The sequence below is a fragment of the Syngnathoides biaculeatus genome, chromosome 22 (assembly GCF_019802595.1).
Source record: "Syngnathoides biaculeatus isolate LvHL_M chromosome 22, ASM1980259v1, whole genome shotgun sequence".
Lineage (NCBI taxonomy): Eukaryota > Metazoa > Chordata > Actinopteri > Syngnathiformes > Syngnathidae > Syngnathoides > Syngnathoides biaculeatus.
In genome coordinates this window covers 13,871,834-13,887,564 of record NC_084661.1, presented here as the reverse complement: position 1 = coordinate 13,887,564, position 15,731 = coordinate 13,871,834, and the positions used below count along the sequence as shown (strand labels likewise).

At 46.0% G+C, this 15,731-nt stretch overlaps 3 protein-coding genes across 7 annotated transcripts in view; 1 reads left to right on the top strand and 2 right to left on the bottom strand.

Annotated features, from left to right (window-relative positions):
* The window catches only part of LOC133495214 (poly(ADP-ribose) glycohydrolase-like), a 66,204-nt gene extending 53,564 nt beyond the window's left edge, over positions 1 to 12,640 (top strand). For all 5 annotated transcript variants that reach the window (XM_061809592.1, XM_061809593.1, XM_061809591.1 and 2 more), the window contains 5 exons: positions 1,503 to 1,721; positions 1,943 to 2,174; positions 2,348 to 2,554; positions 4,571 to 4,662; positions 12,062 to 12,640. The gene's annotated coding sequence lies outside the window, so the exon portion shown is untranslated. The remainder of the gene's footprint in view (positions 1 to 1,502; positions 1,722 to 1,942; positions 2,175 to 2,347; positions 2,555 to 4,570; positions 4,663 to 12,061) is intronic.
* On the bottom strand, positions 576 to 9,473 carry LOC133495220 (cadherin-related family member 1). Its single transcript, XM_061809599.1, has 18 exons — positions 9,128 to 9,473; positions 8,896 to 8,898; positions 8,710 to 8,805; positions 7,643 to 7,788; positions 7,517 to 7,567; positions 7,357 to 7,446; positions 7,051 to 7,137; positions 5,949 to 6,065; positions 5,640 to 5,783; positions 5,500 to 5,578; positions 5,316 to 5,416; positions 4,942 to 5,145; positions 4,311 to 4,463; positions 4,077 to 4,241; positions 3,846 to 3,913; positions 3,070 to 3,298; positions 2,746 to 3,000; positions 576 to 1,223 (listed from the first exon to the last, which is right to left on the bottom strand). The coding sequence occupies exons 1-18, from the start codon at positions 9,186 to 9,188 to the stop codon at positions 678 to 680; spliced, it is 2,595 nt and encodes an 864-aa protein (XP_061665583.1). The 5' UTR covers positions 9,189 to 9,473; the 3' UTR covers positions 576 to 677.
* Positions 12,319 to 15,567, bottom strand: ghitm (growth hormone inducible transmembrane protein). The gene is made up of 9 exons (XM_061809597.1): positions 15,409 to 15,567; positions 15,072 to 15,235; positions 14,595 to 14,697; positions 14,390 to 14,501; positions 14,170 to 14,311; positions 13,978 to 14,086; positions 13,637 to 13,825; positions 13,394 to 13,565; positions 12,319 to 12,736 (listed from the first exon to the last, which is right to left on the bottom strand). The coding sequence occupies exons 2-9, from the start codon at positions 15,213 to 15,215 to the stop codon at positions 12,652 to 12,654; spliced, it is 1,056 nt and encodes a 351-aa protein (XP_061665581.1). The 5' UTR covers positions 15,216 to 15,235; positions 15,409 to 15,567; the 3' UTR covers positions 12,319 to 12,651.
* Between the last annotated feature and the right edge of the window lie 164 nt (positions 15,568 to 15,731).

The following is a 15,731-nucleotide window of genomic DNA, read 5'->3' as shown; positions in this document are numbered from 1 at the left end:
TAATTGAAAAAAATTGATACCCACTGAGTACATGACACAAATCCAATTAACAGATCTCATCAATTGATTCTGCAATCAGTTTTTTTTTTTTTTAAATCAAAGAGATACTTAAACACTTAAATGTTGTTCTCTAAGGGTTCCCCACCCCTGAGGGGTGAAAGAGGAGGTTTGTGGTGTGGAATTTTATTACAAATGGATGCACACATCAAATATACGTCGCAAGGCGTATAATATAGTGGAGGCCTCGATTTGAGGAAATATGGTAATCTTTGTTTCTTTCCACTCACAAAAGAAATGTGGTTAAAATGATATAATCCCCCTCAAGATGGCAGTGTGGTGAATATCTTCACATCTTAAAACTTTTCAGGTTTCTCTTTTCCTGAGGACATTTTGTTTTTGCTCCCTACATTGAAAAGTGCCTACTGTGTACTCCTTTGTCAATATATTTTTGTCCCGAGTTACCAAATCAGATATTGTACATACAGTAATTTTTAGTATTATATATATATATATATATATATATATATATATATTTTTTTTTTTTACTTTGTATTGAGGTTAATTTCAGTCTTTACTTGTATAAGAGTTGAATCACGACTTCTACAGGTACGAGTCTATATTTACAGTGTGTGTACTTCTACTTAAGTACAAAGTGCGAATACTTTTCGCACATTTGTTTAACAGTAACCTTGATTGTTTTCAATAATTTTCTGCTCCAGCCTCATTTTCAACTCTGAAACCAGCGCTGAGCTCATGTTGCCCTCCTTGCGACGTCCCAACTTTCCTTTCTTCGAGCCTTTGGAGGCCAAGGCCCCCGATACAGTCGGGACCATGCGGGACCACTCGGGGGGTCTGTTGGTGGCCGCAGCCGGCGGGGGTAGGCACGGGGCGCAGGGCGGCGGCGGCCTTGTTCTCAGGATGACTGCCTCCTGCTTGGGGCTCCCCTCCGGATCTTCCATGAAGAACTTCTCAGAGGGGTTGCCGAATTTGAACGCGGGCACGCGGAAGGTCCAGGGCTGCCGGCGCCTGGCCCGCCTCCTGATGACGCGGCGCGCCGGCGTCACCCGGTTTTGCGACTTGGCGTTGCGCATGTACATGGCCGTGGAGATGAGAACGGTCGCTCCTACCAACAAGCTAATAATCAACGTAAGCATCCCTAAAGCTGTCATGGGATTGTCCCGACTTTTCATTAAAAAGGCTGCCATGGGCCCCTTGAGAGGAGTCTGCAAAAGAGCACAAATACAAGTGGAATCATCCAAGCGTCAATACGAGCGTCATTGATTGGCGGATGAGTAAAGCACTGGCAGAGGAAGCCCAAAAAACAACCGCTACACTACAGGGACTCTATTCTGTACACCAGGGGTGTCAAACATAAGACCCAAGTGCAAAAAAAAAACGTGGGGTGAATTGTGAGAAAAATGTTTAGTTCATTGAACATGAATACAGGTGCTGTTTTTGCATTCAACCAAAACTGGAAACTCATTTAGATTCATTTTTGTCAGGTTGTATGTTGCCCCTGAAGTACAAGTTTGACACCCCCTGCTTGCTACACACTCAAGTCTCGACAAGTGTTTGGGAGTGCGTCTGGCAGTGCGTTGAGCTCGGTGGATTCGACTTTGGCGTGTAGTTGATGAGGAACGACACGACACGAGAGCCAATCAGCGTACAAGAGCATGTTTAGATCAAGAAAAACTTAAAACGAATGTGTCCCAAAGGAAAAGGTAATTTCTTTCGTTTACTTTCAGCAATTGTCTCCTACAATTTTTTCTTAGGATCCTATGAAGAAAATTTTGGGATTTGTTTCTAAATAAATTCTACTGTACACGTTTGAAGGCAACTTGTGAAAACGTACAAAAACTGACAACTATATAGTACTGAATCGTGGCCGTTTAGGCTTCCAGTTGGCTCGCTAACTCCACTTCGAAATGCGTGTTCCCCTTAGGTGTGGCCCCTTTAGAGCGCCTCGTTGTCAGCCGTGAGTGGGCAAGGTGGAATCACCAGGAGGAGAAATGAAGGAAGTGTGGAAGAAGTCCCAAGTCGACTGATAGCGTGTGGACCCGGGACTTCGGACTGGACCTTGAGAGGGCCTCGCAGTCTTGCCGTGGAAAACCCCCACGAAGACCCACATTTCACGTTAGACTAACAGAAGACTCTTAATTGTCCCCCGTCTGAACGTGAGTACAAATGCATTTAACTCTTTTGTACATGCTCTTGTACTCTTTGACAAACCTAGTCAAGAGACAACCACGACGTGACACGGAGGAACCCCCTCCCTCACTTGGGTCTGCGGACCACTTTGATAGAGTTACTCTCTGGGTTGATTCTGGACTTTTTCACTGCGCTACAGTACAGGATTGTGGATATGCAGACGGTTAGCAAAACAAGGGTGATGACAAGGCTGAAACAAATTCCGAAAACTGTCAGCGGACGCTTGCTGAGGCCCAGGAAGTATGAAACAACGCGTCCCTTGATCTGGAAAGCACGATGCACAACACACAACAAGACCAGAAACAAGCAATCATCAACATGCTGAGCCAACGCAAGGAAAACACAGGTGAGTACACGTACTTGCGTCGGAACGAATGAAAACATGAAATCTAGTACAGTGAACCCCGATCGATTTGTCATTCACACATTTTTCATGTACTTGACGTATCAACGAGTACAAAAAAAAAGTAAAATGTGGCAAAGCGGCGGCAATCTACAGCAAAGGTCAGTTCGGGCCGCAAGGTAAGAAGATCTCACCTCTTCGGTGATGTCGATGTTGACCACGGCGGTGGTGCTGAAAGACGGAGACCCTCGGTCTCGCGCCTGCACCACGAGGGACCACTTGCAGTCCTTCTGCACGGTGATGTTGTTCACGATCTCCATGGACTTGATGTACGGCTTCAACTGGATCTCGCCCGTCTCGGCGTCGATGTCGAACGCATTTTCGGGATCTGCCGTCATGATGCAGTACTCCACCACGTTGTTGGGAGACTCGGCGTCGTCGTCCATCGCCTGCGAGCGTCGAGGTTATAGACCTCTTATAAAACCAGAACGGAATACTAGTAAAAGACCTTCTCACACCTCCACTTTGACCGGGCTTCCGATGACCATGGTCTTCTCCAGCAGCGGGTTGTCAAACTCGGGCGAGTGGTCGTTCACGTCCAGCACGGTGACGAAGACCTCAGCCAGGCTGTATTTCCCCTCTGAGTCCTCGGCCTTGACGTAGAAGTTGAACTTGGAGCGCACCTCCGCGTCCAGCGTGGTCCACGGCTGCGTGGAGATGAGGCCCGTCGACGGGTGGATGGAAAACCTCCATCGTATCAAACAGATCACATTTAAGTTTTAATCGGCTAGGAATAGCCATTTTGTGTGAAATTGCAGCGAATGCAAATCGCAAATATGTTCACTCTCCACGCAACGTTAGCGTTGTATCTGCGGCGCAGTATATGTTTCGTGCCCAGGATTACTGCAATTTTATTCACCGTGATAACTCACAAGTTACTTGCAAACTGCTAACTTTCACACAATTAGCTCAGGTGGCCGCCTGCACACGAGCATAAATTTGCACTTTCCCTTCGCCACGCGCGCCTTCCTGCAGCTGTCGCCCCGCTCGTTAATTGGCTCTTCCGACTCGAGATGGGCCCTCGCCCGACTATTTTTAACCCTCCGATCCAATTAGGAGATGAGCCGCCATCTTAAGGACGATGCTGTTTGTGTAGTGTTGTGGCCGAATAAACCAGTTTTCTCTTCTCTATTTTTTTGCTCGGAAAGCTAATCGTGGATCAGGAGGACCAAATTCGGGAGCTCAGCACACGTATTGAATCATGGTTTAAACATTTAATCTAGTGTTTACTTACAGATCTGATCCTGATCCATAAATGGTGTATTTGACCTCACCCCAGGGTCCTGAATCAGGATCGTTGGCCTGGTGCAGGAAAAAGTTCAAATGATGAAAACGTAAACAAGATAACATACGGTTGAGGATAAATTAATACAATTTCAGGGGAAAAAAAAAACATTAAAACGCAATCTAGAAATGTAGGTTAATGCGTCAGATCGTCTTTAGACCAGCAGAGACGGCGACCCACTGTCACAGTAGAAACACTGGTCCCGCCGGGCGAGTTCTCGGCCACCCTGGCGATGTAATACTGCGACGTGAATTTGGGGGTGTTGTCGTTAGTGTCCAGGAGGTTGATCACGATGTCCGCCGTCGCGCTGAAGCGCTCAGGAGTGTCGAGCTCCACTGCCAACAGCTGCCGTGATATAAATTATTATTTATTGATAAGCGTGTATGACTTTACTGACCACGAAAGACTCCTGACCTTAAACGAGAGGGTTGGTCCCTTCTCGTAGTCGATGCCGGATGTGTCCTCCACGATGATGGTCACTTGGGCCTCATTCAGAACCGTCTGTGGGACCACTCTAAGAACTCGATTTGGACCCACCAGCCTTAGCTTGAACTTTGCGTTTGCTCCCTGCAAATTAAACGGCATTTAAAGCATTATATTAAAAAAAACTCACAGGTATTCAATGTTTTTTTTTTTTCAGCCAGTATTTTTTTCCATTTTATTTTATTTTGCAGAAAATCGTCACGTCTGTGTTCCCAATGGGTGGCGTGCGGATTCGGCAATTCTGTGTGCGAGTGGCTGGACGTGAGCTGTGGTCGACGCCAGTGTAAGTTCTGAGTTTGTGCTTTATTGTTCTCATGGCATTCAGTTAAAGGATGAAAGTGCATCGGAAATTTTGGGTTTTGAAGGAATTGAAGTAAGCAAGTATACCGGAAAAATGATTTGAATTGCTAAAAATGATTCAGTTGCCTTAAAAAAAAACATAAAAAAGGCTGAGGAACACAGGTAGAAGGATAATATGGACTGCCTTAAAACTTATTTTCATGCATTTATTAAAATCAAAAGTGATAACAGGCCATTAAAGTTTGATGCTGGGTGAACGTACCTGATCAGAATCGTTGACGGTGATCTTGAATCCCCGCAAGATCTCCCCAGAGGGAGGGTGCTCGTACATGGTGACTTCGAACTTGATTTGTGGTCCGTTCTCGCCGTAAAAGGTGGGCGGGTGGTTGTTGAGATCCACCACGCGCACCATCACCACGGCGATGTCGTAATCCTGCAGCAGATGGTCCGCTCCCACCTCAGATGCCTGCATGGGAACATGACACGGGTCGGCTCATCTGGAAGAGCCAAAATATCCATCCGTACCATACGGCACGACGCGCAAAGGCCAGAATCCAGTTTCGAACCCCAAACCTCAGAATTGTTCGTCAGACGTGCGAACCACCAACAAAAAGGTGTTAAAACTAAAGGCGCTACCTTGACTTTAATCTCGTAGAGTTCTTTTTTGAGCAAGGAGGGGTGCGTTGTCAACGTGATGCATCCACTGGTACTGTTGATGTCGAAGACACCATCACTTCCTGTAAGAGAGACCAGAGTTTAGTCATGGCTAAACATAGTTTTCCCCCCCGCCGGTCTGATGATTATTGCTAACTGGTCTTACCATCAATGATGGAATAATAAATAGTGTTGGGATTCCCTTGGTCGCCATCTCTGGCGTACACGGTGAATATCTCTGAGCCCTAAATGACAAAGGTCGGATCAAACTCCGTCCACTGTTATGGGAGGGTGCGGACAACTTACAGGAACGGAGACTTCGTAGATGTAGCCAAAGTAAGGCGTTCCTACGAAAGATGGAGGCATGTCCTGGGCATCGAGGACATTGACTGTTACGGTGGCCGTGGAGGTCAAAACCTGGTGTTTGCCCTTATATTTCCCTCCGCCATCCTGAGGAAAACCGACACAAGCGTGATGAGAGTTTGCCCCAACTGGCTTTGGGCCAGAGGCCTAGGACTAGTTCCCAGTCAGTTGCCAGGGCACAGCTACACAAACAGGCTCACATTGACACCTATGGACAATTTCTTTCAGACTTTGAGCATAAAGTTCTCTCGCCTTGGCGACCACTGTCACAAAGTGTGTGGGCGTGGTCTCGTAGTCCAGCCTCTCGCCCGGTTTCACCCTCAGGATCCCGCTGTGGGCGTCGATGGCGAACTTGGCGAACGGCATCGGCTGGCGATGTCACACAGGAGGTTCAAATTGTGGTTACTTTGATCAGCGACAACACGGATAGAACCGAGCAATCGTAAGCCTTTATTAAGCCTTCAATGCATTGGTCAAAATGTAATTAAAATTTAATCCACTCAAGTAACACATTTCCAGACCGCCCGTTTGGTATGAGATTAATCTTTTCTCTCGACACGCTATTCCATTACTTTAATGGCTTTTTTTGGCGGGGGGTTATTCACTTCTAAATGGCAGCCCTGTGATATCAGCTTCATCATTTAGAAAAAAAATTACAGATGGGAACTGCTTGTTCATGCTTTGAAACCAAGGATATCTTCGAAAATTATATTAAATTGTCATACACCACCGTGTACCACACTTTTAGAACCACCGATCCCTGCATTTTCCGCAGTATCGAGAACCAGGCCGTGCGGAACCACTAGAGGCGTCCTCTCAAGCAACGTACTCTCCCTAGTCCCCCAAGGCCAGCCAGTAACATTCCCTGAGACCCTGGTTTTTGCAAAAACCCCTCAGGGTCCCTTGACCCGAGAGGGTTGAGAAGGATTGATACAACCCATCCATCCGATCTCTATTAAGAGGAGCCTGTACAGGATCGTGGGGGACTTTGATGGGTTTTTATCAACCTCCCCTGGTGAGGTGTTCCAGACATGTCCAAGTGTGAGGAGAAAACCTTGCTTGACCCTGCCCCAGACCAGAAAATCCAACTCTAACCCTGTCCTGCTCGTGGAAACCGCACCAAAGAAAGATAAAACTAAATCCAAGTTCAAACGGAAGACTGTTGCAGCAATCAGAGCAAGACAAAACCCTTTCAAAATGTTTCATTATTCTGTTCTCGTCTCCCACTGCAAAAGAGAAGCAGCTTTGGATTTCTTTACATTCAAATGCAAAAACAAATCCCACTTCAAATTTAATATCATCAAGTCGGGGGGCTTAAATACAACGGCGCGTCATCCCAAAGCCGGAGGTTCACCTGGAGGGAATAGGAGACGCTGCCTCCTGAGCCCATATCTTTATCCCGCGCCTGGACTCGGTAGATGCTGCTCCCTGCCACGACATCCTGCACAAAAACAAAACAAAACAAGACTATCTGAGGCTTTTTATTTTTACATTGCCTGTGTTAATAGCCACCTTAGTTTGAACATGAAAAGTGACAGTTGGGAATAACACCATGTTACCATGTTAGGCTTCAGTTCAGGTTAACGGCAGAGTCTCACTTTTCTGCCACCTGGAAGTACCGTGGTGAATGTACATTAAGAAATACATCTCTATATCGTACCTCAGGGATATTGACAATAAAAGGCAGGTTTTGGAATTCGGGAGGTTCGTCGTTGGCGTCAGTGACAAACACTCTCACGTTTTCAACCACCTGAAGACAAAACACAGGACTCCACTAAGAACTGTCGGTTTTCAACAGCTCGTAACCCGCCTTTGCTTACTTTATTCCGCCCATCTGTAATACTAACAAGTGCAGAAATCTCATCTTGTTTCTGGAACAAAAAGGATCAAATTTTGTCAGTTGACTCACACTTCCTGAGAGCTGAGCATGTCGCATAAGGCCTCACCTCCCGGTCCAGTTCCAGAACGAGGGTCACATTTCCTGACTTGGGATCGACTCTAAAATACTCTTTGGAGCCCATTTGGAATGTCAGACCGTATCGAATGGGATCTCCCTCAGGATCGGTACCGTTGAGGATGTATATCTGCGTTCCTGGGTGGGAAACATAGAAAGTAAGACCACATTTTTTTTGGGGGGGGGGGCTAAATAGCAACTGGAAAAGACCCCATTGTTTTCCTTTGAAGAAACAATCACAATCCATTCATTCACCCATTTTCATTTGCCATCATTTATCCTCTTGCTTACGGCCATGCTACCCTGAGAACGGCCGATCTCGTCAGATCTCGGAAGCTAAGCGGGTTTTGGCCCTGGTTAGTACTTAGATGGGAGACCGCTTGGGAATACCAGATGAAAGCAGAGGGTTTGCGTCAGGAAGCGCATCCAGCCTGAAACTGTGCCAAACAAATATGCGTTCATCTGAGATTACCCCTATCGGGACAAGCCGAAAGGAAAAGAAGAAGATCATCATTTATCCTCTTTTGGGTCGTGGGTGACTTGGCGCCTGTCCCACTTGAGTTCTGGCAAGATCTGGGTTACAGTCAATCACACAAACAACCATTCATCAAAAGCTTGAAGTCGACTAATCGGTAATGACGCTTTTTTCCGCTTCTCATCTTCCAATCAGTCCATTTACATCCATACGTCCGCCGTCATCACTGAACTTCCAACGAACTGTAGAGGGTCGAAATAACCGACCGACATGGAGGTCCAGTCTTTCTACATCTGCGCAGTGGTTACCCCTGATATCTTCGGCTATTCTGATCGCCGTTAGCTCCATCACTGTCGGGACACTGTCCCGGTACGGCATCTGGCTGTACTATGCTTTAAGCGTGTGGAAATATTTTACTAAAAATTGAGACCGGTGTCAGTTAAACTACGATACATGTTTTGGGGATGTGAGACAAAACTGGAGTACTCTTAGAAAAAACCCACGCAGGTACCGGGAAAACATGCAAACTCCATACAGGCGAGGTCCGCGGAATTGCGAAATCGAGCAGTGAATTCAGCTCATACCGACTGCCGTGTCCTCGGAGATGCTGAACAAAGCCATGTTCCCATTTGTGCTGCTGGGTCCATTGTCGTAGAAATACGGAGCATAGTCGGATTGTCCTTTTACCGGAAACCAGATGAGCATCAAATTAGCGACAAGATAGACCAATAACATTTTTGCTTTGATTTTGTTTACCAACCAACACTTACTTGCTGGAAACAAGACGGAAGAAAGGAAGCATGAAAAAGAAAATTGCAACGATTAATTCTTGTGAAATGATGTTTCAAATTGAATTAGAATGCAGCAAAAAAAAAAAAAAGTATTTAAACACAAATAACAGCGAGAAAAATGACGCACTAAGGATGGACCATCGTTGGAGGGGATTAACCGCCTAAGAAGTCTTATCCACACACAAACACGCACAAAGAAAACAAACCTTACCCGAGCTGAAGTGCAGGAGGAGGACAAACGTGAAAACCGCCGTTTTCTTCCCTTTCTTCATCCTGGCGGGGCAGCGAGGCCCGGCTGGCTCATGTGGAAGCCTTCCCGGGTTTGGGGGTGCGCCGGACGGTCTGGCGGCGAGCTGCGTGACCTTCTCCTGGCGGCTCAGGAAGGGAAGGGAAGAAGAGGCTGGGACTCACAAGGCGCTAATCCAGTGACGCATCCCTTTGCTCCGCAGACATCTTCCGACTGCGCCGCCGCCGTGTCGCGGATTTTTCCGGGGAGAGCGTTCGCACCTTTAACTGAGACGAAGCCAAGTGAAAGACACTTCTCTTAGTCTGACGGAAATTTGGATGCAGTCTCCCACCCCCGCCACCCCCCGTTTATGGCGAGGGATGCGTTCCAGACACACCCGCGATAGCTGAAAACCCACAACACAGAGACCGAGTTTTTTGGTTTGTTTTAACCCTCCCACATGCTTTAAATTTACGTTAAAAACTAACAATTTTTAGATTAACTGCAAATGTATGAAAACTAAAACTAGACTATCTCTAAAATATCTTTTGTAGCGAGGAAGTCAAAATAAGCAACTGAAAATGTGGTTGCATAAGTGTGCACACCCTCCAGTAGGTCCAGATGTGGCTATCTTCAGAAATAACCAATTGCATTCAAACTTCTTTGAATAGGGGGAACCAGGGTGGTCTCAGGTAAAAAAAAAAAATAATAATAATAAAAATGGATGAATGGTTGTGGCGGCACTCTGGATCAGCTGGTAAAGCGTTGGCCTCACAGTTCTGAGGACCCGGGTTCAATCCCGGCCCCCGCCTGTGTGGAGTTTGCGCGTTCTTCCTATGTCTGCGTGGGTTTTCTTCGGGTGCTCCGGTTTCCTCCCACATCCCAAAAACATCCAACATTAATTGGACACTCTAAATTGCCCCAAGGTGTGATTCTGAGTGTGGCTGTTTGTCTCTATGTGCCCTGCGATTGGCTGGCAACCAGTTCAGGGTGTCCCCCGCCTCCTGCCCGTCGACAGCTGGGATAGACTACGGCACTCCCCGTGACCCTCGTGAGATTAAGCGGCAAAAGAAAATGGATGGATGGATGAATGGTTGCTCATCTATGTGAGCCTGTACTGTTTCATGACAGGCGGAACACCCATCCATCCATTTTCCGAGCCGCTTATCCTCACAAGGGTCGCGGAAGTGCTGGAGCCCATACCAGTCAACTTCGGGCGAAAGGCGGACTGTACCACTTGACTGCACCATCAGTCAGATTTGACTGTCAATTTGAGAACTACCTGAGATTATCATTATTTCTGTACACTTTTTTTGGGGGGGGGCGGGTGTTGGGGGGGGGGTGCCATGAGATTTTCCGACTGGGGGGGCAGCAGTTGCACATGGTCTTAACAAAGATATGAGTCACTAGTCGTCATCAGACCCAGTGGCCTATAAGCCTCACGCTGCTCTCTTGGCAGCTCTTGAATCCCACTTTTCGCTGCCGTCCGACGGTTACTAACCCCCCCCCCCGGCCTTCTTTACCCACCCCCTCCGCCTTAAGATGCAAAACTTTTGCGGCAAAGCTTTGCGCTTTCTGTTGATTTTTCTTTTTCAATTTGAGCTGAGCCTTCTTAGCACCAAGTGCGGGAGCGTAGGGAAAAGCGAGAACTAATCCCTCATAGCCACAAATCACAAGCAGACAAAAAGAAAATCGAGGAGGGACTGCAGCCCCCCCCCCCCCCAAAATAACGGCCAGATATAAACGGATAAAAAATGTGGGACAGAAACTGAAATTTTATGCTTTTAAATCGAATGGGGTCTCATTTGCATACAGACGTTGCGCGTGCAGTTCTTGCGCCCTGGCGCGACGTTAACATGTCAAACAGGTGTGATGCCGCACAGACGGTTTTGCACGTGCGGAATAAAAATAGCCTTTGACGCTGGATGATGTCAGCCAATCAGAAGGCCGGCTCCGGCCACTTCGGCTTTACGTGAGAAACGACGCATCACATTTTTGGAGATAAATGAAAAAAAATGCGTGACACGTGCAAAACAATTTATAGCCACGTAGATCGAGGGGTCTCAAAGGTGTGGCCCGCAAGGTGATGTTTTGCGGCCCCCACCTAGATATGAAATTATAACGGTAGTGCGGCCCGCGAGTTTTATCTGGATGGCACTTTTACGGTGTTGTGTGGGGAGCAGACCAACCACGGGTGGGGTAGATGGCTAATATATCAATATTGCACTGTATTTAAGTCGGTTTAAATGAGGGGTTAAGGGTCATCCATAGTTCCGCGTGTGACATGGCGCCGTCACCGCGAAACAGATGTCAAAACGCGGCAAACGCACGCGGGCACGGGCGGCGTACGCTCGGCTCCAGTTGTCAGCATCTGCTGCGAGCGCGGCGGCGGCCTTGGTCCGCTCAGGAGGTTTTAATTTGAAAGGAGCGACCAGATGGCGGACAAGAGGATTAGCGCGCGCTTTTAAGCCTTTGTCAGCTGCTGTGACGCCGCGCGGCGTCGATGTGTGCCTGGAGCAAAGGGAGCCACCTTTCTGGACCCTGCAGTGTACGTTTAATGTAATTAAGACCAATCCTTTGACTTAACTTTATGAATGCAAAAATTAATTTTAAAAAAGAAAAAAAGAGCTTTTCAGTTATTTTAAAAGCAACTTTTAAAATACGGATTTTTTTTCAAAGAAAGCAAAGCTTTTCAGATTTAAAAAATAACTAATTTTTTTAATGATTCAATTGGTTAGATGTCCCAATTAAAATTAATGAGAAATTAAAATATGTAAAACTAAATAAAATATTTTGTTTGAATTGACAACACTCAGACTTGCATAAATTTGCATTTTTTTTCAAGATTGTAATTTCGATTGTGCCCATATTAACTTTTACAAAAATATGACTAACATGGATATTGTCATTTACCACTAGGTGACAGTATTGCTCTGAGAATGCCACTGTCTGTGCCTTCATAGGGTGAGTAGTTTTACTTTTTCTTTAAGACATTAAAAATGTTAAAATGTTACTTATGGCTAATAAATGCTCTGTGGTGGTGACAGTTTAAACCTGGAACTTAAATTGACCTTACTTTAAAAGTCAAATTGAGGACAAATGTGATTATTCTGAGTTGTTCATTACACAGACATATTTAAAATATCACTGTACTCATTGAAATAAATGCAAACAAGTGTATTGTACAGCACTTTATTAAATTAATGTACCCATAGAAAGACTCAGACAAGTGTAATGTAATTTATCTATTACATGGTTTTGACGAATATGAACTGCAGATCAACGACAAATAACAGGCAGAAATTAAAAACACTTCCACCATCAGAGCGACGCCTCTGCACGTGAAGATTTTTGTTCTCGGCAAGTATTTATTTCTTTTTTTTAAGTATGTGAAGCGCTTGTGTTGAGAGACTGCAAGAGTATAACACTACTGTTTGCTGCTAAGTTACGACAACACTCAGCTCAGTGGAACGTAAATGGGGAGGAAAAAAAAAATAATAATAAAATGTTCACTTCCTTCTGCCGCCGCCATTTGCCAGGATCATCACCAGCCTGGTGAAGATGTTTAGCGTGTCCATGTAAATGCCCAGACACCTACAAAAAAAAACAAAACAAAACACGCACACACATACAGTATGATGAGTGTTGCTGCAAGTGACAATGTTGACACAGTACAGTAAAATTTGAGTTTTGAAATTCAAACTCGTAAGTCACAAGACCCGCATTTCAAATTTTAAGAGCATAAATACATCATCTGTTTCTTCATTAGTATTTAATGCTGCAATCGACTACATTGTACTGCTCCTTTAGGTGTGCCTCACTTAATCACCAGGAGGCAGTATAGTACAGTACACTCATGCAGACACGAATAGACATGTTACTACTACTATAAGGTACTCAGTGAGATTCTTTTTTTGTGCAAGAAAAAGACTGACTGTATTGTTACATTGTCTTCCTGTGCTGCTTTACCGTTAGTTTTCCACTATACCTTGCGTCTACAACGATGCTAACCATTAGCATGACAAACCATTTTTGCAGCACTTGTTAGCATTAAGCTAGGCAGCCTTTTTTTTTTAAATAGAATTTTTATGACATTTTTGTTTGGTGGTGCACCATGAGATTTTTATAATGCAAATAATGTGCAATGGCTCTAAAGTGTTGCTGCATTTAACTAACAACTGTCATTAGCCAAATGAGCATTAAAGCCGATAAACCCGAAATAAAGTTTTTAATCATTTGGCCTGGACTTACGCGTTAATAGGGTCGTATTTTTGCACACCATACAGTGGCTGCGTCTCGGCCCTCTTGATGACTTTCTGCGTGTCGTAGAGCAAGAACATGCTGAAGAGGACCAGGCCGCCGTACACTGCCACTGAGTACAACCCGGCCCCGAACGCCGAGGTGGGGGGAAGGAACATAGACCCTGCGGAAGAGTTTGGGCGTCATCTTCAGAGTTCAGGCGTTCATTTGAAGCACGTGCTTGTGCGCGCTCACCAATAGATGAAGCAAAGACCACCCCGAAGCCGACGGCCAGGGGTCCGCCCATGTTGAGGAACTTCTCGCTCGGGGCGCACATGGCCACCGTGGACAGCCCGCCCACAATGCCTGCCGTGTACCAGGCGGCCCTCATCATCAGGGGTCCGCCCAGGAGCGTGAGGGGGGCCACGACGGCGCCCATCACACCTGTACATTTGAGTTTGCATATATATATATATATATATATATATATATATATATATATATATATATATACACACACACAAGTATAGGATTATTATTTTAGGAACACTGCCTGAGACTCTACACGGCTGCCCTCTAGTGTCCATGGCACTTGCCTGCATGCAGCATCCACGCCAGGTGCTTGGGCATGGGGCTATGCTCATAAGAGATGGACCGGACCAGCATGCCGGCGCCGATCATGGCTGCAAAGGTAGCGCCGATCGCCTGGTATTAAAAAAAAAAAAAAAACAAATAAAAACTACATTCAAGTTGAACCTCTTTTAGGTTTTCAAGGCAGCGATCCTCACCATCCAAGAGCCTCTCATCATGAGCCCCATGAGCGCCGGGGTTCGACTCACGGCGACCGCCGACAGAGCCGTCAGGCCGACGCTGCCCGCAAAGTACATGTAAGTGGAGTGGATCCGGTCTTTCACGTACTGAGGCCAGATCCTGGGCAAAACAAAAGAAATTATACAATTTATAAAATAATTTGGAGGATGGAAAGGAGTGGGTTGACCATTTACTCACACTGCTTTCTCAATGGCACCGATGTCATTGGACATTCCCATGCCATAGTAGCATAAAGCCCCAAGTCCCACTGCGGCACCTCCAGCTAGAATCATTCTCCCCATGCTGTCAACTGTAACAAAAAAAAAAACCCACATTTTCCAATACTGTATTATTTCCCCTTTTGAATTGTGTTTGAAACGCAGACGTCACTCGATGGACTTACTTTTTAAAGCAGTTCCCGTGGCCGGCTCGAAAACCGCCTCCTTGAGTTGGTCTCTGGCGGTCCTTGCTCGGCGGAAACCAAATCGCGCTTTTGAAGAAAAACCCTGCCAAAAACAGAAACAGGGATGATTAAAAGCGACTGTACATGTTTCGTATGGATCTGCATGTTCCGTCGCCGATACGCCGAGTTGAAATGCTAAACACTTGTAGTACTGCATGTTCTTGTCTCTCAGATCGGATCTCCCCATAACAGTAATGTGGCTCTTAATAGGAAGTGCCCATGCCAAAAACTGCATCTTTCTCTCACTTTATTTGTGTCTCCTTAATTTTCTAAAGAGCATAGACAGTCGCTCCACTCAGTCTATACGTTATTAATCGAATTGAATTGAAATGCTCGCTGTTGGTGGTGATGTGATGCTAACAAAAGAGCGTGAACTTCCGGTTTCCCACGACAACGACGTGCAGTCTTCGTCTGTACCTGCGCCGGCGTGAACACGCTCGGACTGGGCTTCAGGTTGAGGGCGGAGGACCTCAGGGTGCCGGAGTTGTGCGCCAGCCCGAGACGGAGCCCGGGAGCCACCGGGGGGAGGCTCCTCAGGCATGCTAGCCTTGCCACAAACATGGGTTCGGAGATGTGTCACTCTAGCAGGTGGACATAGATAAAGGAAAAATTCGAGATGTTAATCATGATAGTACAACACAACAACGTCCACTCGCGTGATATAATTAAAGATGTTGACTCAAACAGCAGCTTAGTCACAACTTGCTAAGTCATGGTCTTAATACATTATGTAATTATCGTTAAGGTGACTTACGGAGATGCGCGTAACTGTTGTGTTCACCTTCCCTGGCAAGTAACAAATTCGCTACGGCGTTGCGCGAGTTTCTGACGCAAGCTGTTTTACAAGCTTCCGGAAGGTTCGTGAGACGTCATCACAACGCGACCATGCTGTCGGGAGATGTAGTTCTTCAAAGTCGAGTCGTCGCGTCACAAAGATAGTTTAGATATTGCTTGATAACGACTTAAAAAAGTTAAGTAAACTGGTATTAAAATCAACTATTTTCTCGTGAACTTACTACTAGGTCAGAATTAATATTTTTAAAATGTGCCTGTGTTTGCATAAATCATTTATATCAT